Source organism: Empidonax traillii, unplaced genomic scaffold (genome assembly GCF_003031625.1).
Source record: "Empidonax traillii isolate 1590-97213 ecotype Southwest subspecies unplaced genomic scaffold, ASM303162v1 scaffold140:size1466565, whole genome shotgun sequence".
Taxonomy (NCBI): domain Eukaryota; kingdom Metazoa; phylum Chordata; class Aves; order Passeriformes; family Tyrannidae; genus Empidonax; species Empidonax traillii.
The window spans coordinates 753631-781553 of record NW_020955333.1 but is presented as its reverse complement, the minus strand read 5'-3'; the positions used below and the strand labels follow the sequence as shown (position 1 = coordinate 781553).

The following is a 27923-nucleotide window of genomic DNA, read 5'->3' as shown; positions in this document are numbered from 1 at the left end:
TCCTTTCATTTGCTTTGAAATGTGGGTACAGATAGGAATAAATCCTATAGTCATCCCCTTCATTTATCAAGCAATGAAAATCAAGACCTTGTGATGTTTAACCATAACTCACATACAATTACCAGCCAGAAAGAACAAAGGAGAGAAGTACCGGAATAACACATGACTTACTGTATCATCAGTGAATCAATACAACTATACAAGACACGTATCTAAAAAAAAAAATCCCAGCACATATGAAAAAAGGAAAATGTCAGTTATATTTTGCTATGTTTAGTGAGTCATCAAAAGCAAAAATCAAAGCCCATGCCCTTCAAATCTATTGTCTTTCTGATGTTTAATTTTTTATCACAATTCACTACAATTCATTGGGCAAGATCTCTGGTTTCAAGCACCCTTTAGCCTTGTTCTTTTCTTAATTACTGCCAGGTAGATTGAATTCCTGTTAGCCTGCCAATTGCAGTAATTTTAGAATGGCACACTTCATACATGAAAGCACTGTAAATGCCCATAATGTCAACTCTGGATTTTCCTTTCTTTTTTAATTCATGCAAGATACTTTTGCTTTTTTTCCCTGACATATATTTCATGAAGATTTTCCTTTAGAATCACTCCAACACCAAAGCACTAAAAAGATAAAACAAATCTCCATGGTAACACAATCTTGTTAATATAGTCTCAATGTAGAAAACAGAGAAAGAAACAATTATTAATCCTCAAACTGTACTTATTTCTCTAATGGGTCTTTCCCAAGAGAAAAATGTATAGCATCTTCTAAGGAAAGGTGCTAAAGAAAAATAGAGAAATTAGGCCAGGGTTAAATAAAATGGGAATTTTACATATGACTAACATATTGTGCAAATCTCACATTTACATTAGATATTCTACAAGCTCTGTCCTTATCCATTCTGAGGTTTTATTGTAACTATTTGCCCTCATCACATCACATTAGTGACCATATCTTTTATTACATAATTGTGCCACATGTTCAGTATCCTACCTGCAGTGTACTTTAGCTAGAGTGCCTAAAAAAGGCCCACTTCTTTGTAACTAGGAAGCTGCTCATTAATTTTGAAGAACTGACAACAAGGTGCCAATTGTTGATCTGCCTCCTATTTGGAATCATCACAGTTCACAGCCAGAACTTATTAACTGTGTTTTTGTCTTGATTCAATTTACACCTTTCCTCGCTATCCACAGGAAAGATACACATAAAGTTATAAACTCAAACCGGGACAGAGCTCATGTTGGACCTTCACACCGACTGAAACACAAACCTATTCTTTTTGGTTTGTTCACAGTTCACTCTCTGGGTAATGCCAGCTCCACTGAGGAAAACATAACCGAGCAGCACAGAAGAAGAACAGCAGACTTGCCTCTCCTCAGTGCTGCACAAATCAGGCTGAGGAACCCAGAAAGGAAGGAGAAAAACCTGAACAGCGCACCTTTCCTGGAACAATCAAGCAATCAGCTGCAAAATCTGTTAGGCAGGGAAGCGCAGTCAAGGAGCTCGGCACAGGAAGCAAAGTGCCTCCAGCACGGCCATGGAGATGGATGGATTAGAGAACCAACCGAGGGAACAGGGATTGCCTCAAGCAGGGGCATATTCTCAGAAGCGACAAAATGAGGTTGCTTCCCCGGGGAACCATAAGGGCCGAGGAAATTCACGCAATTCGGAATGTTTGATGCCTGGATGGACAGAGGATTGATGGGAAAGGATCCGTGCTGTACTGCAGGCAGGTTTACTTGCTTTCTGATTCCACCAAAACTAAGTTCCATCCATTTACAGAGACTATTTAATTTAAAAGTCCAATAAAACCCACTTTAAAGATTAGGACCTTTTTGTATCATTTTCTGACATGCTGACATAAAGAATTAGATTGGGAACTCAAATTTTAAAGCTTTGGCTTATTTGGAGTCTCACCAGAAGCACATAAACAAGACCTCTAGTTTTAGAAATAAATCATAAATATGCTTGTGACTACATAAATTACTGAAAATTAGCAAATAAACATGTCAAAGTGAATGCATTAAATGTCCTTGCTCACTTGTGGCAAACGTACATCATATTTTTGCTTGCATATTAATGAACTGCCAAGCTTCCTCAACCTATGGCATGGCAAAAACAAAGGATCATGAAATCTGATCTGAAAAAAAAATTAACCTTCTTGAAGTGTTTTTGAAGTGCATCAAGACAAGGTTTTTTTATTCTACAAGTTCACAAAACAGCTGAACAGCTAAATTTATATTTCCTTACTCGGCTGCATAAAATTCAGGAATCTCTCTCTCTCTCTTTCTCTCTCTCTGTATGTCTAAGCTTTAGGTTAAGAATCTATAAATACATTTCAAAACCTGCCATCAGCATAGCTGCATAACACTCAAGGTCACTCACACTGAAGTTTGTAGAAGTATTTAGCTTCTATAAAGGTCAAAATGAAGGAAATTCTGAGCAAGGTTCATCACCTGGACTTACAAACTACACGTAAACGTTTAATAAAGCAATTAAAAACCTCTGAGCAGAAAAATAAGAACTATGGTCTTTGAAGTCCACATCAGGAAAAAAAATGCTACAACTACTTGTGTTAATTCTGACATAAGATCACAAAAATATTCTTCCATCATCTCAGTGAAGATACTCCTTTCCACAAAACCTATTAGTTAACTATGGATCCAAATTAGAAGATCATTACAGAAAATATTTTTATTTCAAGCTTCCATCTCTGGGTCAGATATTTTAGTCCATTTAATTAACTACTGGTCTACAGCTGTGATAGTGCAAATCACATTATCATAGACCTGGATACTGGGGTTTTCCTCCTTTTTCTTTTTCCTTTTTTAATCAGTAGTATGTATTGTGGCCATAGAAGTCAATCCATGAGTCCTCAAACGTCTTAAACAAAAATTCTGAAGGGGGCATCTACTCCAAAAAGCCATTCAGTTCCTTTGCCTGAAGTGATCCAAATGTTGTTTGGCTCTGCATTAGCAAGGCAGACACTTATGCCACAGCACAGATATTTGGACTAGAAGAATTATGCAGTAGGATTACTACAAAGAAATTATTTCCTCTTCTTCATTCACCTGTCTGTCAACATTTCACTAGAGACAGCTTCACAAGCCATCCAGATCAGAAAAGCCCAGAAAGCCTAAATATTATCCATTCTTTCCTATTTGGCATAACAACTGCCAGTGACATCAGGAAGATGATAAAAGGCTTCAAACCTTACAAGCTGCCACTTAACCACAAAGTGATTGTTATTGTGTGGCTCCAGAGCATTTACACTTACTTGAAGCACTTAATCTCTGTTTTTGAAGTGGTCATCCGGACAGATAGTATTACCTTTCACAGACAAACACAATACCACATATCCTAATTTATATTTTCTAAGTCTGAAGCTTGATAAATAAGAAACCCAACCCAGTAGTCAATGTACAGCCAGCATGGAAGCTCTTGGCTCAAGGGCTATGACTGAGTTTCACACAAGCTACATCAGCTGCTGTTATAGCAGAATAAGTTGCTATTCACAAAGGGAAGTTTGTTGTATAGTGCAAAGATATTTTTACATAAATTCTTTGGATCAAGTATTTGTAGATAAAGAAACTACAAATACCCATGAACAACAGTTTTTTAGAGTTCAGTACATACAAAGTAGGAGTCTCTCCAATCCTCATTTAACATATAAGGAGGTTAGGAATTAATTGTTGTGGAAAAGATGACAGAACTTTGAATCACTTCGGACCTAGACTAGTTACTACAACAGAGAATGCTGTTGACTGGATGACATCAGATTTTTTACCCATTCCGTAACTTCCACTGAATACCACGTTATGTTTTTAAAGATTTAGCAATGAGAAGGTTTAAATTTTCTCTCAGCATTTTTGACAAAGGAAGAATAAAGAGAAAGAATGAGCTATTTCAAGTCAAGAGTGCAATACAGTTTAAAAAGCTTGCTCTTCAAGTTATTCATTCAGTCTCATTACCTGGGAGACAAGGGTATGCTTTCACTGACTTACAAGACTAACTCACAAATTCTTATCTAAGATCCATATTAGAGTATTTACTTAACATTAGACAGAAGAAAATGAAACTTCATTTGACAAGACACACACACTATCAACAATTCAAGGCAGAAAACTGCCCGATTCAGAACAATTCAATCCGTTTTGCAAGCAGAGCAACACACAATGTTAGTTTTACAATCATTTTTCAATGCACTAAACTTACCAGCTCTGTACTAGCCCAACTGAAGGCCTGTTAAGTAAGTTCTCAGGCAACAAATTGACTTCTCTCATGGTGTTTGCCAGTCGCACAGGGAGTTCCTTCCGCAGAAACATGTACGACGTCTTCTCACATGCATTGTCACGACCTGTTAGAAGGAAGGAAAGACAGATGTCCATTGCAGCAGATCAAAGTTTAGACTTCCCAATGCTAGAAAATTAAAAAAAGAAAATAAAATTGTAAAACTAAATACAGTTCTAAAACTATTTCAGTACCCACCTTCACTTTCCTCTCACTCCCAAGACACATATTAAACTTTTACACTCCTAGTGGGTAACCATTTTTGTCTGACGTTTTTCCTCATTTCACACCATCTTGCCTATAAAAAAAAATCTCTCATCCTAGAAATAAAATTCATCAAATATCAAATAGTTGATATTAGCTGGAAATAAGACCCCAAAATACTAACTTTTATCAGTACAACTTTTATATTTAAAAGTGAGCTTTTAAGAAGTGAATACTGCACACATAACTGCGAGTTAGGAGTGAAAACAAAAGACACAACAGCATGACAAGGGTTCAATGACATTTCACACCTGTCACAAGTTCTTCAAACTTACTAAGTACTTAAAACATTTCAGCAGCACCTGGAGGGACCAGCAAAGGTCATAGCCCTCCTAGGTCTAGCCTACAAAATTCTCACCAGCGACCTGAAAGGAATGTGCAGTGCTCCTCACCACATTCCCATTTGGAAATACAGTAGCTAAGATTACCTTTGACTCTCACTTTTAAAACAGGTTTTTATCCAGCGCAGTATTTTGAAAATAATATATATATATATATATATATATATATATATATATAAATCCAAAACAGTCAGAAAGTAAATTAATGGATCCAGCAAAGTAACAATACTTTCCTGGAGACCTAGTTAAAACAGTGATAATTCTCTGAAGCCACCCTACACAAACCAAAAGACATGACTGAGAGCAATCTTAAGCTAAATTAGTTACTAAAGATACATACAAAATTTTAACTACAAATATTTAAAAGCACAAGATGTTAAGACACTGGCCCCAATGGTTCACATGGGGGACCAGACCTGATTTGACAGGTTTTTTGTATTTTGCAGCATTTCACAAGTGGGGGAAGTCTCCATCATAACTAATTTCCAAAGAGTCCAGGTAAATAAAAAGAAAAATAAATAAAAATCCATGTTTTACTTGTAATGAACAGTCAGTATTCTGCTTTCATCTAGAAAGATAGCAAATGCCTTTCATGATGATAACCAGTTCAACTGCCTGCACAATTTGCGAGTGAATGCAAGAGCTATAAATTATGGTCAAGCAAACCAGAAGGTGTTAAAAGCACTGCCAGGCACATAATCACTGAGATTCACAATTTGAAAGACTCAAGTACAATGCAGCCAGCACAATCAACGTGACACTTTTTAAGACAGTCCCATTATAATCACAGTTTTCACTTTCTTATCATAGGTTACGTGCATTGATAGATTAGTTCCCAAATCCTTAACACAAGCTTGGGGAATATGCAGAAAGGATTACAGTATCCCTTTTTTCTTACTCATTTAGGGTATCATCAATCAGTGGGTCATTAAATTCTGTTAGTGTCAGCAATTCTATTACAGTTCTTCCAGCAAATATCTGGACTTATTTTACATACTCTTATTTTCACATCTCCAATTACAGACACACACATGCTGTCAAAATTAGACAAAGGAAACAAGACATTACTCAATGTTTTGTAAAGCACAGTAATGATTTCAGGGTTCAATCCTTCAAGTCAGTCAGATACTAATTCACCTACATTAGAGGATAGACACTTGTATGCCCACAAGTCACTGTATAGTATATAGCAGGTCTTTAAAGACTGGATGGATAGCAGGAAAGACTGACTGGCTCACCCTATACCTGCTGAGCTGGAAAACCCCTTGGAACAAAGACTACAACAGTGACTGAGAGCAAGTTCCGTTATTTTCTCGGCAATAAAAAGCAAAAGCAATGAAAGAGCCCAGACAGAAAAGGACCTATAGCTGGTGGGGGTTCTGTGAAAGAGCGTGGGGGCCCTTCACAGACATAGTCCCCAGGTTTGTGCGAGGAGACAACAAAAGCTGCTACTGCAAAGCAGGACTGGCAGAAGAGACCCACTTCCTCTCCTTCCCCAAGCCAGGGCACATCTCTATTCACCTTGTCTCACTCCAGCAGATTTAACCTGTCTCTTTTTAAGGAGTTGCCTTGCCCTGTTGTACTGCTACGTTTTAGGTACAGAGCCCTTTGGGGTCCCTTTGCATGTTCAGTGCAGCAAAAGGAAAGGAAGTTCTGGTTGAAGCCTTCCCAACTTGCACGTTTGATTCAGTATAACTTCAGTTTATCTTTTTGGTTTGGGGCACATGGTCAAAGCATCATTTGCTCAGCTGCAGGCAGTTTATCTGAGAGCCTCCACAGGGTTGCTTCAGCTTCTAACATAAGGTCAGCTACCTGCCTGCCAGACAGCACATGCCTGGGAGGAGAGAATGGCTACTCACCAGGATCAGCAGTAATTAGAGATCCTCCAACTTCCAAAGCAAAAGCAAACTGTGTCCTAACAGCTGCTCCTTGGCTGCTGTGCCTCACAGCAACACCTGTACAACCACTTTCATGAAAATGCAGGGCATCCTGCTAAGTAGAAAAACCTCCTCAGTCTATAAGTTAGGTATTTTCTTAATATAATTTATCAAACACAGGCCTGAAAAATTATATTATAGTTGTATATATGATAAAGTTCATCTAAGTTCTAAAGATATTTCCAGAAATAGCATTCTAATAAGCTGCAATGAGACTTCAGCAGGTTTAGCCTACAGTCAATTTTTTTTTCTGAAGTTGGCTTTATTTTTGATCTATTAGTTCTATCTTTTTCAAAATATATAGCATTCTTTCTTGATTTTGTTATGACTTCAGCTGAGTCAATATGCATTGCCAGAACTAGGTTTTTATCTTAAACAGCACAGGCTAAATAAAGCCAGTTTAAATCCATCGGTTTCAATTCAAGGGAATTTGAAGTCACTCTCTGTGGGTTAAAGTGAAAGTTAGATTTGTGAATTCTCCCCTTGGTTTATGCTGCAGCCCTCAAGAAATTACTCAATAATACAAATATATAAAACAATGACCTGCTCACCTTGGTATGAATTCAAATTCATCTTATCCCCTACTGCAAACTGCACTGCATGATGTATCAAGAGCTGTATTTAGCTTTCTTTCCAAACTCTTTAAAAGCATGGTTTCAAAAAACTGAAAATGAAAATATTTGAAGACTCAAAGTGAAACACTTCTTATCAACAAAGCCAAGAAGAAAGGAAAGCAAGACATCACAAGATATACGAGTTTTTTTACACACACTATCAACACGTGTTTCCCAGTGTCTGTAAAACAGCAATGCTTCATTTCAATGAAATAATTCAGTTTTGTGGCTCTAAGTGGAAAAATTTTGCAGACCAAATTCTTAAGTCAGGCATTGAAACAAGTTTCCTTCAATGAAGAGCATCACATTAAGGTAACACAAAGAACAAACCATACAGAATACAACTCCTTTGTTAGAGATCTGCTCTACTGCAGGGACCTAAGCAGCCCCATACTACAATGTAGAAAATAACCTTATAAAGTAACTATGTTTTCTAAGGGATTGGGTTCAGAGTCAAGAGGCTAGATTATCTTCAATGAGAAGAATAAAAATCTGAAGTTATACTTCCAAGCTGATTAAAAACTCCCACATCATACCTATGGTGTGTGCAACTTAAATCCAGAATTTGACATGAGGGTAAAAGAAAAACACCCAAAACATCCCACTTTACTGGTCTATTACATCAATTTCCGAGTATCTTCCAGAAGTGTAAATGGACCAAGCAGAAATTCAGATGACAACACCACTAAAATAGTCTGAGATGCAGAAATGAATCATTCTGATTGGATTTACCTAAGAATAAATAGATCAAGGATACAGTAACACTCTTCAAAGTCTCACCGTTCCCTACAGAGAAGGCAGCAGCAATCTTGTCCAACAAGAACCAAACAACCATTAGACTCAAACTGCACAAGATTCAAGTCAGAATAAGTTCAGAAGCTCCTTGATGGTAAACACTGTGAAAGACAGCAACCTGCTCTTATTTTTAGCCAACTCTTTTACTAGAAGGTAAATATCTGACTAAAATTAATTTAAGACAGCTGATGGAGTCTCCAAAATGGAGATTAGACTGAACACTGCCTAATACTCTTAGTGGCCCTAATACTCTCACAACCCAAAGAGGAAGAAAGATCATCTCATATCTTATCAATCACTTGCAAAAAGAAGGCAGTGCAATTTTGCACAGAGAGAGAAATGAAGAAGAAATAGGAACTCTGAAAAAAGTCACAGTTAGCAAAAACACAGCACAGACAGCATAAATTAGGTTATACAATAATAGCTACTTTGACAGAAAAATGGCAATAGAAAGCAAGATACTTGTGAAGAAAGTAATCTTCAAATTATTATTGTTGCACACATACCTAGTGCAAAAACTGGAAGAAATGTCAAGTGTCACCACAGTAGGTCTTTTAAAAGACTTTAAAAAAAGACTGTTTAATAAGCCTTCTACTGTCTTCAACCTTCTGAACAATATTACCTGTCTGGGCTAATCAGTCCCCCTATGCAAAAGTCATATAGAAAAGAATATTCATGACCTCCTCTGGCAATTTCCAAATCGTCAGGTCAAAAGTAGCCCCAGACTGTGAGGCCAGTCTTGAGACTCTTTCGTTTAAGAACAAGTCAGTGTAATGGAATGACAACAAATACAGCCTTAAACTCAGTGCAAATGAGAAGATACATTAGTCAAACAAGGATCTAAGCAGTGATTTCCTAGACTTCACATCAAACTAAGGTCAGTGAAGAATATTCTATGGACAGTTTTCCACGTAATAGCCTTACACATGACAGAAACAAGCCAAGGTTTGTAATAATATGATGGGAATGGTACCTGTACAAACTCTGCTACATTTGGAACAGTCACCACCTACAAGAGAGTGAATGCCTCTAAATGATGATGGATTTGCTTATGCAGTGAAGCATGATACATCTGAAGAATTATTTGACTGCCCCCACTCAAATTTAAGTTGAAAAAAATAGTTAAACTTAAGAGTAATATGTTAAAATAAGAGTAATATGTTAAAATTTATTTTAAAAGTTCATATACAAGGTGATATTTAATATAAAAAATTAAATCAATTTTCTTAGATGTGAAAAGGTGTTAGACCTTTCTAACAAAATATAAGTCATGCCAATTATTAAATTAGACAGGTACCAGAGGAGAAAAAAAAAAAAAGAAACCATATGAATAAAACATGACTCAGAACCTTTGAGGTAATGTAGATCACAAAAGCAGGCTTGAATGCACTAGGTCTTCTAAATGTAATACCATCAGAAGGGAAAAGATAAGTGGAACATTTCAGGGTAATACACCAGTATTATCACTGATGGACCTTCCATCCAAAGGAACTTAGGAAACAGTTCTACTTGCAGACAGTTTTCCCTACTGTTGTTTTCTCCTCTCTGGGGTTCAACTCTTCTCTGAACATTTACTCATCTCCTCTGTTTTTCTCTTTCAACTTTTACCCCATAGGGCTAAGAAACAAAAAACAAATTAGACAGCTCTTGCAAAGCTGGACTCAAAGAGAAAACTTTGGTTCTGTGTTCTGCAACAAGAAGCACAAACACTGTAGAGGCTATTCACACACATACAGCAAACCTGATTCAATTATGACAAATTCTACAAACAGCCAGAGCAACACTGTGCTGTCCAAGATTCAGATTACAAAAGGATTAGTTCCATACGGAAGGCTGTACACAAACCTCCATTTTGCTGCAGAAGAGTGCAGAAACTCAGCATGAGACCATGAACTCTGGTTCCAAAGCTCTCAGTTCAGCTGCCAGATTCCCACATTCGTGAATACCCATTTGAGAACAGACTACAGCAACAGCCCTTCTCAAGTGATGATCAAAGTCACCTACTTCGAAAACCTAATATGGCTGTCACATCCCCAGCAGTTGCTGAGCTGCCAAGGTCACATCATAAAAGCATCAGTAGTTTCTGAATATTAACACTTATCTGTCAGAGGAGACAGGAAAAGAAGAAACTAAGTGCTCTTTTTAGTCTTTGCGCTGCATGCAGAGGTCTAGTTCTCACCATTAACATGTACCGAACGCCAGAGACATTAGATACTGTATTACTTTGAGACCCAAAAGCAGCAAAATTCCACCTGTTGTGCATCAGAGACAAAGGACTCCATTTAGAATCCATAAAAACAAGATCAGAAGCCTTTCATTGTGAAACTACTACTACTGCTTTTAGATAGGGCAAAAGGAAGACAGGCAGGCAGGCAGGCGTGATGGACCATACCTACTCTCTTGAGCTGCCAGGACACTTTATAGCTCCTGTACAGGCAAACAAAACAAAACCAAGTGAAGCAGTGACATGCAGAAATCCCCAAAAGCATGCACATAAAAATCTATGCATCAGAGCAGACTGAGCAAAGGCTAAAATAAATAACTCGCTGTTGAAGCTAGGAAAACAGGACTTAAGAAGGACTGTCGAATTCCAGTGACTACACACCATTTCAGGAGCATGGCCTCTTTCTTAAAAGACAAACAAGCTATGCTTGCACAGTCCCAACAAATGTTGCTACAAAAACAAAAACCCAGAAAAACAACCCCAACTCCAAAAGCATTCCCAATACCCAACAGAAACAATGGCACTTTTAGCATACTCTCTAGGTATTTATCTCACCAACCGCTAAAAATACCAATCCCATAAAGACCATACAGTGTTTGTTTGGTAAAAGACAGGGTTTTGTAAAACCCAATGAAGATGATGAAGCAGAGGGAAAAAGAACACACACACATCACTGGAGATGTTGACTCTTGCTGACCCTCATTCTCTACCACAGGCTGCATCTAAGAAATCTGTATTTTGAAACTGGACCTACCACGTTGTTCTACAGAACAGCAACCACAGCCTGTACAGCTGTTCCGACACAGGTAGGCTGAAGATGGACAAATTCAAGGATCCATCCCACACTGACCTCAGGTACTAAGCCTGTTTTTAGACATCTCAGAACTAAGCTTCAGCCAAAGTTCCATCACAGCTCTCTAAGGCTACTTCCATAAACCCCTGCCATTGTTTCATGCAAATGCCCTGTTTTAAGGGCATGGTTTCATTTGGCACATATGACTGGCATATTAAGAGACTGATTCTACATCATTAAGGAAATTGGAGAAACTGAATTTTCAAAAAATGAAACTTGGTGAATTAAGGACAAAAAATTTTTTTAGATCTTACTGAACTAGAATAAACTTATCACTTTTATGAAGTCTGAACAATTAAGTTCTGTTGAGCAACTACTGTCAGAAAACCAAGTAAAGTCAGAGGAACTGAAGTCTGCAAGTAAACTTTCCCACCTTTTCTTTCCCTTCCTCATCCCAATTCCCATAACTAGTTGGGCCTTTGCAGCCTAAGGGAAAGGCACACTGAGAGGTGCTCAAGTCTTCTCAATCTACATGATTTATGTTGAGAGATGAGAACCCAGTTGTTAACACTGTACAACCACTGATTTCCACATTTCCACTCTGTGTCATTTCATTGCTAAGTACAATCCAAACTGGCAAGCTCACAAACTAGTTAGCTTTCCAGTTAAACTTTCCAACAGTCAGTTGAAACAGCATATGGATAAATCCAGAGCTAAAGTACTGAAATAGTTGAGCTTAATACCATTTCCAATTTATGTGATTCAAATAACACAGATTCAAGGACTCTTTGACTGCCAGGGCAATTGCAGCACTTACTTTCTACTCCAAAGGAAAATCTCAGTATACCATTCACTCATGAGAATGCATTAGCCTACATTCTGTTGTCTAAATGAGCAGACCAAATCCCACTCATAATCAAGGTCTAGACTTTTGAACTTAAGAAGTTCAAAAATAAGAATAATTACTCTTGAATTTGTATACAGAAAAAAAAAATACATATCTCCACTTATTTCCAAAATCTCTGTAAGACTGAGACAGTTTACATCTTATACGTATTAATTACTCTGCCCGTATTAAAGAATACCAGTGACATCAAGAGAAAGTCAGTTCATGTTTTCATATAAATGCAGATTAAGAACAAAATGACAGCAAGTTGTCCTTAGCACAGCTGGGCAGCTCAACATGGACTGAGACCTTACATTTATTATTACATTAGCTGTACACTAACTTAATAATAAAAAATGCAATAATACTAATAATGCAATAAGTTATGATATATAACTCGTGAACTCCAGTGAGCCTGTTTCAAGTAACCTGTCCCCCAAATGAAACCGACTGTGCCGGAAAGCAGCTTAACTTACTGCTGAACTGGCACAGATAAACAGAAGGAATTAACAGATGCACAGTACACTGCAGACCTATCAAAGTCTTAGTCAAACTCCAATCATTAATTTTAACTCTTAAAGCCACAGCCTTCCTGTCACAGAAAGGACTCAAGGGAAGACATATGTCTGTCTCTCTCAAAACAAATGGATTATCAGAAAACCACTGGTGAAAGCTGGAAACCAGCACAACGTATTATAGAGAACAATCCAAATGAAAGCATGAACTTTTAAAATAAGCTTCCCTAATCTAAAAGTAGTGTTTAGTTGCTTATCACTCAATTTAATGAAATAAATTTCTTAGTATTCTAATGCATTTGCCAAGACATAAGACAGTAATCAAAGTATCTATAATGTTTGATGCAGAGGCACTCAACCAATTACCCACAGCCTGTATTATTTTTAGACACACAGACCCAAGGCTGTCTTTCCTTTGAGTGATTTGGGTGTAGGCTGAAAGTCAGATGAATCATTTTAGCAGCAAAGCTTTGTCTCACCGTATTGCAGGCAATCCCCACAGCAAATGACAGACAGAGATGGCCCACATCAGGTTCTTGATCTTTGAGCTATTTCTGCAACCCAAAGACTCCCTCCCTAACCAGACACAAGGAGCTTCTAAAACAACCAACCAACCAACCAAAAAAAAATGGTCCTTCAGACTGTATCATCTCCTCTTTCACTGACAGTCCTGAGCCCAGGGCAGGGAACAGTCAGTCTGACAGACAGAAAGAGCTGCACATCAGCCCTGGCCTTCACTGCAAAGGGGCTGCACAGCTTTCAAACAGGAGACCCTGAGCAAAACAAATGTCATGTTTTGTTCTGCTGACTCTCAAACTTTAGGACAAATTTAAAACTCTTTTTTTTAAATGTAGATGACGCTTAAAAGACCAAGCCAAAGAAAGTTTATTCCTCTTTTATTGCTCTGATTAGATTACGTTACAATAAACTGACCAGAAAAGACTGAGTTTTGCTTCTTGGAACTCATAATCACCTTTTCCTCCCATAAGAGGTAAAAATCTAATTTCACATTGAAGGTTATAGTTAGATATTCCAAATTTTTAACACCCTTAACTCACAGCTTTGACAACTTCCTTCTTAACCTTTTTGAAAAACATCCGTAATTCCCACTAACTGTTCCAGAAAAATACAAATCCCTGCTTTATCTTTTAGTTCCTGTCAACCTGCCAAAGGAAAAGCTATTCCAAATCTCCAGCATAAATAAAATTACTGTTTATGAGCAAAGGCTCACACAGTTAAAACCAATTACATAAAAACACTGCCAATACCTTTCCCTTCAGTCTCAGTGAGGTGAAATGTATTAAGACTATTAAACATCTTATTACCAAATGCTTTTGATGATTAACAAACCACATAACAAAAAAAAATTAGAGGATTCCTCTATGTTATTGCTATTTTGAAGGTATTTATCCAGTCTATAAAAATCTTTCAGAAAAACATAAATAAGGACTAAAACAAATAAGTAGCAGTTAAAATGCAAATTATTTTTTAGTAAAAAGTAATTTTTTAACTTTACATAGAAAGGTCTTTATATGGAAAGATTCAGCAGGAAGAAGGGTCAATAAAATACTCACTTATAACACACAAAGCAGCAGAGAAAGGAGAACTATACCTCAGAATCACAGTTCAGAGCTCTAATCTATCCTTTCAACCCAGTATTCCAAGAAGAAAAATTACATTTAACTGACTCCAGAAAAACACAAAAAAACCAAACACATTTTTAAAAGGATAAGCAGCAGCCTGTAAAATATTTCAGCAATTTTAGGAAAAAGGAGGCTTTTAAAAAAAAGCAAAGGACAACTGGCACCAAGAAAAGCTGTTCTAATATAGTGACTATGAAAACAGATAAAACAATTGCTAAATCCTTCCACGAAGGATATCTTGTTTTGGGCTATGGAGGACTGCAGACACAACACTCACTCTACACAAAACACTCCTGTGAAGATCAGTGACTACCAATAAAACGTGGAGTATATATGAAGTGTTCTCCATAAATATTTGTGCTGAGTCGGGCTGGCTGGAGTCAGCTTTTCCCACAGAGACCCAGAGGGTGCTGCTGAGCTTTCAAATCATAACTTGGAAGCGCTGATGACACGCCCATGTTTTGGCTATAGCAAACAGTACCTGCTTGAGGGCTTGCTCTCTCTCCTGCACTCAGCCCCTACCCCAGAAAATAGCTCTGGGGGTGCGTAAAAGGCTGGAAGGGGACAGAGCCAGGAGAGCTGACCTAAGCTGGGTAAAAGGATGTTCCACATTACATGATGTCGTGCCCAGCAATAACAAATTAGTTGGCTCTGTCTCCCAAGAGAGCCATTACGCTGAGACATGACTCTGCTTGTGGGGGGAGTGACTGACTGCTTTTGCATCACTTGTTCCTCTTCCTCTTCAGTTTAAAATTGTCTTAAGCCACGAGTTTTCTCATCTTTGCCCTTTATAATCTCTTCCCACGCCAATGGGGGATGGGAGAAGAGCAAGCACCTGAGTGGGTGCTCACCTAGAAGGGTCAAGAACCAGAATACTGAATATCTACTATATAGCAATCTCACCTTGAAGTTATTCTGTTGTTTGGGGTGTTGTTTTGGGGTTTGTTTTTTGTTTGTTGTTTTTTTTTTAATTAAGAATCTCACAGGGACTGTGCCAAACCTTCATAAAAAGCCAGGTACAGCACCTATTGCTACTGCCTTAGCAAATAACAATTAACTTGGAAATTAGGCCAGCCCAACACAATCTATTGCCTCTTTACCACCTCATTTTCTCTTGGTGTTTATGTATAACTTCATTATTAGCTTCATCATTTTTTCAGCTACTTCAGGCAACCTGACTTAACTCTAATGTCCTTCTCTTCCATTTCTCTGAGAAACAAGTAGTATATTTTCCCACTCCAGAACCCGGGGGCCATCACCATCCATTATCTCCATGAAGCCCATAAGCAGCAGCTGTACTGCACCAGGCCACTCATTTGCAGAAAAAGGCGTTCAGCTACTCACAAAACACAGAGCTGACTTGCTTCTACTGGAACTCAATAAGCCAAGAAGATCTAAACATATTTCAGCTTATCTAAAATTTGGGTCAGGGGAGAACTGTGATTTCATTTATGTTCCTGGATACAATTCATCTTTTTCTGAAGATGAAAGCAAAGATAAATTCAACAGTCTTTATCATTATGTACTTACTTTAACCAAGCAAGTGCTACACTTGAGCATTCTCCCCAAAAACTATAAATTATCTCAACGTCTTTTTATCTGCTTTTCCATCCCATGACCTTTCACCTTAGCTGTTATTTGTACTGCAACCCGAGATAGATGTCCTTGCTTCCACCTTTCATATGAGTTTTTTAAATCAGTTGTATTTCTGGAACTCCTAATGCTGCTCTACTGCTCTCTTATCTTTCATCTGCATCAGAATTGCTCCTTCCAAAACCGACAGACCGCCTTGTACTCCTTATGTCTTAGGAGAAATCCTATCTCCCTATTTTTTTAGCTTGTAGAAGTTATGCTACTTTACAATCACCAGTTCTCATTTCTTCCATTCCAGAAGGGAAGGAATGCTATCAAATTCATTTTCATCATAATTTAATGAAGTTTCAGATTTTCAAGCACATTCTTATTAGCCTAAAGCAGGCACTTCAACAATTTCTACCAGTCGCTGGAAGAAAAAGGTGTCCCAAACATTTTTAGATCTTCAAGAACTACAAATACTATCTTTTTGTCCTTCCAGAAAGAAGTTTCCCAAGCCCCTAATTTCTCTCAATTTCTAGATTAGTTGTGCTACTCGCTAAAAAGAAGCAAACAGAACCACTGGCATTGTTTATTGCTTCATGCCTTCTTGTCCTCTTTCTTGCACCAAAGACATCGAAGTGTTTCAATGCCTTATCAGCTTCAGGGAAAAAAAACAAACATGAGCATGCAGAGATGAGTGGGTCATCTCCCCTTCCGAGCTACTCAAGGTAAAGGACTGCACCAGCTCCTCTGGTCGTTCCAAAAACAAACAGAACACAGACTGAGAAACTTTCTCCTGTTTTGGGAAACAAAACACAAGCAATTCCACCAGATGGAGGATGCTGACTTGCAGACTACAAGCCTATGCGTACAGGCAAGACTAGCCAGCCAAACCACCTACTGAAGGCAGAGTTATCAATGCTTTACCTTTATGAGGAAAAAACCAATTACCTTGGTGATGCAGTTTGATCATGTACAACAATTTATGGAATTTGTATTACAACTATACTGAAAAACTTAATTCAGAATATACAAAGTCTCAACTACTCACAGAAATTAAGTGTTCCTTTACTGAATAAACAGCCTGCAAAAGTGACTGATACAGATAATTCAGTAAATGAAATGCACCCCTTTTTAATATTACATAATACTCCCACACACCAATATCTCTATCATATCACAGTTCAATAGTGACTGCTAAACAAAGTTATCTAACCACAATGACTCTTCCAGACCTTCAAAACAATCAATATTAGGCTTTATAAAACCCCTCATTATTATATATAGTATTGGAACATCACTGTCTGCCAGCGTCTGGCAGTTGTAAATAGGAACAGGTTATAAATAACAAGAGTTGCATCAAACAGGTTTCCAGTTTACTTGCTGTGCTACAGCCCATCCAAAGGAAACCCTTTCTAACGTTATGAAATGCAAACTTTTTCCATGCCCAGATCTAGGGAATGAAGGACCGAATATGGAAAAGTGATAACCCCAATTTAATTCCAGAACAAAAGCAGCCAGACAATCCAGCTTGCACATCCAGCTGCCACTGTGACAAACGAGTAGCCTTTCAAGGTAAAAGCTAAACAGCAGTAAAACGATTCTATTCCAATGTTTGGCAAAACTCCTAAAGGGATTCTATTTAAAGCTGTAACAGACATATTTGAAGAACAATACTGAAAATTCTGGAAAAGCCACAAAAGATAATTCCATGGTATGTTCATAAAGCTTGAAATAGTTCATTTAATTTATTTAGTTTTACAAAATAAAATTTTAAAAATACTCCATCACAATGTACAAATACCTCATAGTGAAAAAATTCCAGGCATCAAAAGATCACAATCTACCAATAAAAGTTGTAATGAAACTGCTAGATGGAAGTTGAAGCCAGTCAGATGAAAATAAAAGACAGTAATGTCTGACTAGCATTCATCTTTGTGATCCAGTTCAGTGGTTACCATACCAATGGTTAACATATGTGTTAAGAGAAAATTTTTTTTTTACAATGCATTTAAATCAAGCGTAAGGTTTTAAGGTCAGTGCACAAACAGCAGTAGAAAAAACACAGCTGCAAGCAATAAATGGCAGGTAATTCTTTAATAGTATCTTTTAGCCCTAAACTTTGGTGGAGAAACTGTATCTAAGTAAATTGCAATGTTCTGCTAAAAAAAAAAAAAAATCTTCCAATGTCTTTTCGTGTAGAAAAATCTTCCAGTCATCTTCCATAAGAAGATTAATAATTATATTTGGAGACAGAAGGTTGGTTTTGAACTCTGCTTTCCTACCCCACATCTTGTTGTTCAAACTGTATCTGCCAGCTGTCCTTCCAGTGGCACATTTTCAGCTCAGTGCTGCTGCCTCTGCCAACACGGAGCGTAAACACTCCTGCAGAAACCTGATCACCTACAACTGTCAACAATCCACACCAATGCCAATAAATGGTTTACTCTATATTGGTTTTGGAAGAGGCCTACAGGTTTCCTCAAGACAGTTAAGTTGAAAAGGTACCTTTCACTACATAAACTAAACAATTTCATACCAAAAATTGTATTTAAAAATTGATCATCTTTTCCTCCAGATATGCCCCAGGGCACAACAGTTCCAAAACCACACACAGTCACTGATTATCTGCTGCATGCTCAGCTGTTTACAGTACAGTAAAACTGCCAAATTACAACCTTTGTGATATTTTTCAATGCCACTAGCTGCAGCAGCTGCCACAAATATTTTAACTATAACCTACAAAATCAGGATCTCTTAAACCACATTCCACAACAAGAGTTCACTATGATTCACTTCCATTTTCAGCATATGCATGACTTTTTTATCCAAATTCATCAGTAACTATGTGGTACATGCTAACACATGAAATGTTCAAAGACCTAACAAACAGCAAAGTTTAACCCCATAAGCACAAAATTCATCAAAAATATTTGTTTTGTGTTAAGCACAGCTGGCCAAGACAGCCTTAGTAGTCAACAAGCTCCAAAAGCACACAGTAGGTGTTTCTGATGAAACAAACCTCAGACTCACAAAAGTCTCAGGCACTTGGTCAGCTGAGCAGCAGCAATAAGAGGATTCCATGAGTACAGTATATTGGCACACGTTCACAACAACACAGCATGAGCACAACTTCAAATGACTTCATGCATGATCAAAGGATTGCACAACTTATAGCTCACTCATGTCTTTATTTGTGCTTAATTATATGTAACCTTTGCAGTACAACCATTAATTTCCCAAAACATTTGTCAGTAGCTTCACTGAGGTACGTGAGGTGGCCAAGCAGCTGTGTGCAGCCTGCCAGCTGGGGCAGAGTTCAGCACCAGTGCAGCTCTACGGGGCTGGCTCACACCCGGCCCTCACCAACACAGGCTGCAGTGCAGGCACCATGAGCCTTTTTTAAATGCTAGGACATTCCCAGAAAAGAAACTCTACTTTCCTCAAACAAACCTGTCTGATGAGTTATTATTTTCCCCAGGCATGCATGAACCACTGGGTACCCACGTGGTTGCTGATTAAGATTATTGTGTATTTTGGATTAACCTGTCACCTTCTAAGGCCCACTCTACACACTGAAGCAAATCTCTGTCAATACGGATCTCCAGTATGGGCACTGCTTTTCTCAAACAGTCTAGCTCCCAAACTGCACAAAGACCCATGTACCTGAACATTTAATGACATCTATACTCAAAATTTCATTTCAGAAAAGACATTTGAGTAATTATATCAGTCTGGGTCACTAAGAAATGCTTGCACTTGGAAATCTATCAAAATAACTTCCAGAAGAACTACCCAGTTTGGAAGTACATAGCTGAACCCAGTTGGTTGGGTCTGCACTTTTGCCAGACCAGAATAATTATAGAGGCCTGGATAAACCTGGAGTGACGTGCTAATATTAAACAAGGTCAAAACTTGTTTATATTGAAACACACTCACAGAAGGTCATTCTTTTAAAAAGGAACGAGACTGTACAACAATCTTGGGAAATACAGTTCATAACAAAAGAAACTGCCTGAACAGTATTCAGGAGTGTGCAAACAGAAAATGTACACACAGTGAAAACAGAAAAAAGCTGCATAATATGAGCGCTCAGACTTTCTGACACAGAGGTCCCCAGCCCATGACACTGTAACCTCTGACACAGTTGCGGCAGCTACAAAGACAGCTGCAAGCTCAACAAAGTACATCACGCAGCAGGGCATGTGGGCACAAACGGGGCTCAGCTACCAAAACCAAGTGAGAGTCGCTGCTTAGTGTCATGGGTTTCTAGGACTAGTGAGTTACCTCGAACAGCCAAGCTCGCTTTTATAGCAGTTTAATTAGCTGAATTAAGCTCCCTGAGAACGTTAATTTATATCACTGGGAAGGAAGAGACCCTACAGTCCCACTATGCACACAACTGTGTTCCATACAACTACCCGATGATTGAGTAATAAAAAAAAGCCCAAGCTGTACCTCACTATACATTGCCACCAACTGTCTTTGAAGGCTCTTCAGCTCACAAGAAATAGAAAGTTTCTCTTCCCCAGCTCACCAGACTTTTACAAAGAGACAAATTTTTACACTAACTTAGTATAAACCAATATAACTACTAATTAAAAGACATAAAGAACACATCGCAGTTTCACTGTCATCAGAATTTAAGTCAAAAAAACTGTCTTCAAATAAATCCAAATCACAGTAAGTGCAAATTTCAGACAAGAAACGTACATCAGACAAAATCAGACTGCCACTAGAGGGTTATTCACACATTTCCTTTGGCCTTAACCTTCTTCAACATTTTTTGAAAACTCAGTCACGTTTTTGCAAAACAAGCACTACATTCATGTAGCTCAACTAAAAATACCATTTCTTTTTAAGTGAGACATTAGATACTCTCTATAAGCTGACCACAAAACAGAGTGTCTTCCTCCCATCAAACATTCAAGCAAGGTAAACACAACTGAACTGCACCTTGAGCACCGTGCTCCTTACGCTTGGTGTATTTGCTCTCTTGAATACCTGTGTCCTGTGCCACCAGCAAATTCTTTTCTGGCTAATTCAGATTAAAGTAACACAGCTCCCTGACACAGTGCATGTTGTCCAGGCCTTCCACTCCTCAAGTGGTAAAACTCCTGCGCTATTGCCTTACGTTTTTATGTCAATTTTTCCTCTAGGACTCTGAAGTCTCCAGCAGAACTTGAAACTACCCAAAGCCATAAACACCCAGGATCACATAAGTTAAGTAACTACATTGTTTTTAATCTATCTGCTTAAACTGCTGTAAACTTCCTACTTGAGTTTTCCCAAGTAAATACAGGCCCTAAAGAGGAAGTAAGTGGAGATGTTAAGTGGCCCATAAGGCTTATTAAGATCAAGCTGATAGGTTTAGCAATGTTGATACAACATAAAACTACTAATTTTAGAAACTACTGGTGACCTTCCAGGACTAAACCATAGACATTGTTTTTTATTCAGAGGTTTGAAGTGTCAATGACTAGATACCTTTCCATCAGTCTTAAAATATGAATACACTTAAATATATACCCTGCACACACACAAGAAGATTCCAGAGACACATCCAGTGACAACAGACTGGAGCACATCCAAAAAATAAGGCTGGACAGGCTGTAACATACCATTCTCACTCTGTTTATTTCCACTAACATAAACCAGGCTTAAAACTGTAAAATAAAACTACTTTTTTTCTAGAGGATTGTGAGACATTTTTCAAACCATAAAGTAATACAGATACTACAGTGTTAAAACAAACATAGCGTTATTGAAAAGCTGACACAGAAGAGAGGCCTAAAGGCAAACAGTAATGCAGGGCCAACACAGACCTGTGGAAATCCTTAACAAAAGGCAAAGTTTTGTCAGAACATCCAAGGCATTAAAGAAAATTCTGAAATCTTTACACCCCTCTAGTCAGAACTGAAAGGCGTCCCAAACATCAGTACATCCCTGGCAACAATTTACAAACCCACGACTTGTTTAGTGTCAGGGCTAAAATAAAGATAAGTTTTATGTCATTGCTCTTGGCAGTACAGAAAGACAGTATAAGAAGTACAGATACCCGAGCAGAAGCCCATCAGCACAGGAAGGGGTGGGGAACTGAGAACAAATTCAGGTGAGCAGAGACCAGAGAAAGAAAGCAAGGCTTCTAATCAGGTTCTCCTTTAAATGGAGCCACGGTGTGATGCGGGGTTTTGTGGTTTTCTTTTTAAATGGTACAAAAACCTGTTTCACTGAGATGTTGTGTCAAGCCCAGCACTGGCTTTTTGTACTTACAGCATTCTTTCACTAATACCATTGCCATAATTGTGCAATTGTCTTCACTTTTAATCACTTTCTGAGTGAACCCCACTGGTTCATTTTTGTCCTTTTGTACCTTTAGTGTAACCACGGAATGAAGGAACACTCTGTTAAGCCTCATGGTGCTACACGTGGCCTTTACATTTACTCTATCAGCAATATTCATATGATAATAAAATCTCAATAACTCTTGTGTCAGAGACCAGGAGCCAAACAACCTCTGATATAGGTTTATCGTTATCTAGATGGAAGCACGTTTTTTAACAGCAACAGAAACCACTCCTGGGCTCAGTTCTAGTGCTTCTACAAAGAGAGATGCTGTTTATTCTGGAATTACTCTTATACTAATAATGTCACTATTATTTATTCTGTAAAGAAAAATGCTATTTATTCAACAGCAACGTTTCCTGAAGTGCTTCTCAATTTTGCACAAACAGGTCACCTACACAAGTACTGCCAGAGTTCATACCCGAGATTTAAGTAAGTCGATCTCTAGATTAAAATTTCCACGCTCCAGACCAGTAACCCAAAGAGCGAAGGTGCGGGTAAGCTCACAGACACGTCAGGTCAGAAACCCTTATTATGACCCCCCATCTCCACGGCGCCCGCGCCAGGGAATAACGCAGAGGAGGAGTACCCTGTCTGCCTGTCCTGGCACCCGGGTGAGGCGAGCAGCAGCTGCTCGTTCTCCACCGACCCCGCGCACGGCCCGGGCTCAGCGTGGGGCCCCCCGGCCTGCGGGGCCGCCCTGCCGGGCCCGGCCGCGCTCACGCTGCGGGCCGGAGAGCCGGGGCCGAGGAGCCGGGGCCGAGGAGCCGGGGCCTACTCGCCGCTCGCCGGCAGTCCCGCGGTGACCCCCTCGCACACCCCCCCAACCCCGCGGCCCCGGCGCTCACCGAAGTCGAGGAACTGCTTGATGGAGAGGGGTGAGGGGGAGAAGCGCGAGTAGTACTCGATCTGCTTGGGGATAGGGCTCTTCAGCAGCGCCCCGCACAGCCGCATGGCGCGGCGCGGCCCGCCCGGCTCCGCTCCCGGCGGCGGCGGCGGCTCCTGCCCCTGCCCGGGGAGCGGCTCCTCCTGCCCGGGGAGCGGCTCTTGCCCGGGGCGCGGCCGCTCCGGCGCCGCCCGTCGCGCTCCGGCCCGGCCCGGCCCGGCGGGAGGGGCGAGCTCCGCGGCCGCGCCGCGCACGCGCGCGGGGAGGGGCGGGGAGGGGCGGGGAGGGGCGGGGCGGGCGGCTGAGGGGAGCGGGCGGCGGGTGGGCGAGGGGGATGTGTCTCGGCCGGTCCGTGACATCGCGGAGTCACCGAATCGGTCGGGTTGGCTGGAAAAAAGACCACTGCGGTCATCGAGTCCAACCCTATGGCCGAACACCGCCATGGCACTGAGTGCCACGTCCAGTCGTTCCTTCAGCACTTGCAGGGACGGTGACTCCACCACCTCCCCGGGCAGTCCACGAAAAGCGAATTCGTTTCCCGGTGTGCAACAAGCCGATCATTGCACACACTCAAGAGAATCGTGGATTATTTATTTCAGAATTGTGCAAGCCCGGGCATTATTCCACAAGTCAACCACGCCATCTATCCAAACTTCTTACTGTTTATACAGTTTGCCAAACAAAGGAATTAGTGTTCATTGGTTACAAGTTACATAGTTCTCTTATTAATTAGTATTCTGTCCTCTATTGGTTAACGATTCTCTTGCTTCTCATGTTAATTAGTCCCCATGCCCAGTCTCTCTCTTCCTTTGGGCCGGTGGGTTTCTTGGATGGGTGGTCAATGAGTTGTTGGTCGTGATCTCTCCCTGCCAAAATCACCTTTTACCCAGTTGGAGCTGATTTTAGCACAAATGCTGAGTTGGCTTTATTGGTTTCTTCCTTATCTTGTGGGTTCTCCCAGATGTTCTCGTGGCCATAAATTCTACATTCTTTGCATTCACTATCAATGGGCATCCTTCTCCCCAAGCTTTGTTAACCTCCCCCTAGGTCTGAGACCACTGAAGTATGTCAAGCCCTAAACCTTAACAAGGCAATATTACCAGCAAGTAATTTGTTTTTCTGCCACCTGCACATAGAGCTTGTTAGGTGCTATCTCTTTCATGGATTAAATCTCCCTTCTTGTTGATAAAGCTTGAAAGTATACAAAGATCAAATATGAAAGAACGTCCTTTCTTTAGAAAATTTTACATATTGCACATTTTTGTGCAATATGAAGAAATTCCTCCTAATGTCCAACCTAACCCTGGCTGGCGCAGCTTGAGACTATCTCCTCTCGTCATCCTATGAGGACAGTTCAGGTCCAGTGTCTGTCAAGTCTCAACTCTTGACAATACTTAAAATTTCCTGAAAAGTCTTTTTTTTTTTATTTTTTAATCTGAGAAAGCATCTGAATACAATTAAAATTATTTTTGATGGCTAGAATCAGAAGTGAAGCCAGGTATTTGACATCTAAAGTGTACCACAGAATGCAGTCACTGTTTTTTGCTATTATGTAGTTTAGGTACATTTAGGACTAATAACTGGTCACAAAATCCCTATTTTTTCTCCAGTGATTTCAACGCAAACTTCAGCAGGTACTTCAGCAGATAATACTACTCTAATTTACTAACTGGATCACAAAAGAAACCAGTCACTGAAAGTCTCTCTCCATCCTTCCTATTATTGTCTGGGTGGAATTTGAGACTGAGAAATCCTGACCTAATGTACAAAATAACTGGAAAGCATTTTAAAGTCTCTTCAACTGTGCATTATAGGAATGACTGGTTTGAAGAGGCATGGCATAAAATCAAAGCTGACAAAAAGAAACAGCTCCTGACATTCTGAAGCTTTCTTGGTAGATGAGGAAAAGTATTTTAAAACTTTTGTTATATATTCATCAGGATTTGATTATGATTTATTTATAGCACAACTCTGAAATGAGTTGTGGAATTATCTGGCAGAAAATAATATCTTTTTTTGTCAAAGGCAAAACGATGTTTCCCAGGCTAAGATAAAATTAGCCACTTCAAAGGATGCTACATTATAAAAATTTAAGCCACTTGATTTTATGTATCTTTCATGTTTTTAAGTAATCCTGGTATGATTTCAACTTCAAAAACTAGCAAGACAACAGTTAACTATTGAGTTGTCTTTCTAAACACAAAACCTTTTTTGCAATATAAACAGTGTTATGGCATCTTCTTTGGGGAATATCATAAACCTATATTAACCAACTCATGTGAAAATTTGAATTGTTTTTGCCTATGATGATACAGTTTAATACTCTAATAAAGACATACACAAAGTCAGTGGAAAACAGGTGTGCTCCTGTCATCAAGTGAACACTTCCCTCAACACTGCAGAAACTGATGACATAACCAATAGAATGAATTCTGTGAAAACTGTTCATACACACGCTTTTAAGACAAATTCAAATTTCAGACTCACCCAACAGCTCTGCAAGACCTTGTGCATAAGAAAACCGCAAGAATTGTTTTAGAGAACATAAAATGCATGTAGGTAAATCTATGGTTTTACCAGTGCAAGACAGCAACAAGTGTACATGTGGAGTTAGTTCTTAAACAATCTGCCTAAATAAAGAGAATTTAGTGGGATAAACCATGCATAACAGAAAATGTCTCTGGGATCAACAGACTTAAATTATAAGCTGAGTTTTGCTAAGAGGTGGCTTTTTGGACTGCTTGGATTTCTCATACCTTATACCTGTCTCTTTTATGTATTTCAGCATGTGTGTGGTGCAGAAAAGCTTCTTGCAGCTCATTCTCTGAAAGCCTCCCTGAATATTTGTTTATATGATAAAAAGCCTCCACAGGTGTACAGCAAAGAAAAAAAAAGTTAATTTTAGCATTGATAACACAGCTAACACTGCTGAATTTCTTGGGTGCTTAGCACCTCCCTTTTATTGGAGATATTATTTTCATATTTTCCAGATAAATTCAAATCTGGAATAACTAAAATTAACCAAGGAGTCAAAGATAACCCATTTTTATGTGGCCACTCAATAGCCAGAACATTTTAGTCCCTATTCAGTTAAAAAATGTTGAGGATGCAGGCAATTGGAAACGTCAGCACCTGTAAGGGAATTAGGGTTATGGACACTTGACAGAACCCTGCGCTGAGGACAAGATGACAAGGTGACTGTGGTGTCCGGGCCCAGAGAGCACCATCCAGCCCAACTGCCCCTGGATTGCTCCCAGGGAGCCCCTGACACATCACAGAATCAGTTTTTGTTGGGTCATCACTGTGACAAATGAGATGTATAACTAAATCTGAGTAGCCTATTTTGCCTTTATTATTTTTCTTGGGTTTCTCTATTGCAGTTGGTGTAAAACCAATGCTTCCAACTCACAAACCACAGAAACTCTGAGAAGGAAAAGCAGTAATACCAGATTTTGCTGTAGATTGATTCCCTATCTGATGTAGAACATATTTGCAAAAGCAAAAGCTTTTTGGTGTTTTCTACCACTGAATTCAGTGCCTGTACTTAAAGACTGGCCTCCTCTAGTCCTGTGTTTTAGCTGTGATGGGAGGGCAGGGCTGTGTACCCTAATGACAGAGTGTACGTGGAAGAGCCTTTGCTGCTCTATGCATAGGATTGGTCTTTACATGTTAATTCAGTGGAGCCAGAAGGATAAATAAAAAACACTTCTATGACTAGTAACCAGAAAATTAAGTTCTCCCTAAGTTTGAGTTTTCTTAACATTTACAATTAGAGATTCACTCCTATAGAAATTTGTAGCAGAACCTGACCTGGAGATTTTAAAAGATGTATTTTTGCTACATTTTTAGATCTTGTTCTTTCCAGACCTTTATATTACATGCACTTCTGTTTTCAGGGATCAAAGCTTTTGCATGTAGTGCTTCATCCAATTAACATCTATTCACAGCAAAAACTTTCAGATCGTTAAAACACCAGAGTCATAATCTCCTTAACAAAGCTTGTTTTATTTGACCGCAGAATACATGGTAGGTCTATAAACTAGCTGCAGGGGATTCAGCATAATGAACTTCTTTGTACGGATGTCAGAGGAAGGGAAAAGGAATGTTGAACTGTAAACCAAGAAAACACGGTTATTAGTGTTTTCTAGACACACCGACATTGTGGAATTCATAGCAATTTTTTTAACAACAACAAAAAAGTCCTGTATTGAAGTTAATGTAACCCCTGTTTCTTAAAGTTCAGAAGCACTTGTTGAGAATGAGTATAATACAATCAAAAGACTAACAATAACAGTAACCAATAACAGTTATTTGGGGAAAATTCACACAGAAAATTACAGTCCCAAAGTGCTTTTTACAAGATGACAGAAAAATCAGCACAGAGCAGGCAAAACTAGTAGAGGGTAGTGTGATGTTTCATACAAATTCCTCCTCTTCATAGTGTTAATTTTTCTCAGTAACACCGCTGTATTTTCCCACCTGCCATTATATGCTTTCAAGGATAGATTCAGGTAATGGAACAAAGCCACACTGGGAACTCATGGAATGATAAAGGGATAAGGTTTCTTACTGAAGCTTTCCTAAAATTCAAGAAGGATCTGGTTTTATTTTTAATAATTTATTGCTTCCTACTATTTGTGCTCTCATATGAGTAAGTTTGGAAGGACTGTTACGCATAATGGTCAGAAGATAGATAGTTATTGTATTTGGTAATGCACATGTACTATTATATTTTGTTGCTATCATAGTCTACATTTTTTTGTCTATTACCCAAGAAAATAAAGGTGGTTTAGCCGTCCTTTTTGCCA

At 39.1% G+C, this 27923-nt stretch overlaps 1 protein-coding gene across 3 annotated transcripts in view; it reads right to left on the bottom strand.

The window, feature by feature from the left end:
- Positions 1 to 23231, bottom strand: part of PDK3 (pyruvate dehydrogenase kinase 3) — a 51880-nt gene extending 28649 nt beyond the window's left edge. The window contains exons 1-3 of one of the 3 annotated variants that reach the window (XM_027884233.1): positions 23078 to 23169; positions 5900 to 5936; positions 4223 to 4364 (exon numbers count right to left, since the gene is read on the bottom strand). In XM_027884233.1, the coding sequence (XP_027740034.1) occupies positions 4223 to 4332 (110 nt within the window). In that variant the 5' untranslated portion in view covers positions 4333 to 4364; positions 5900 to 5936; positions 23078 to 23169. Of the gene's footprint in view, positions 1 to 4222; positions 4365 to 5899; positions 5937 to 6761; positions 6781 to 23077 lie in introns of those variants that run through there. The other 2 variants (XM_027884232.1, XM_027884234.1) reach the window with 2 other exon arrangements.
- Between the last annotated feature and the right edge of the window lie 4692 nt (positions 23232 to 27923).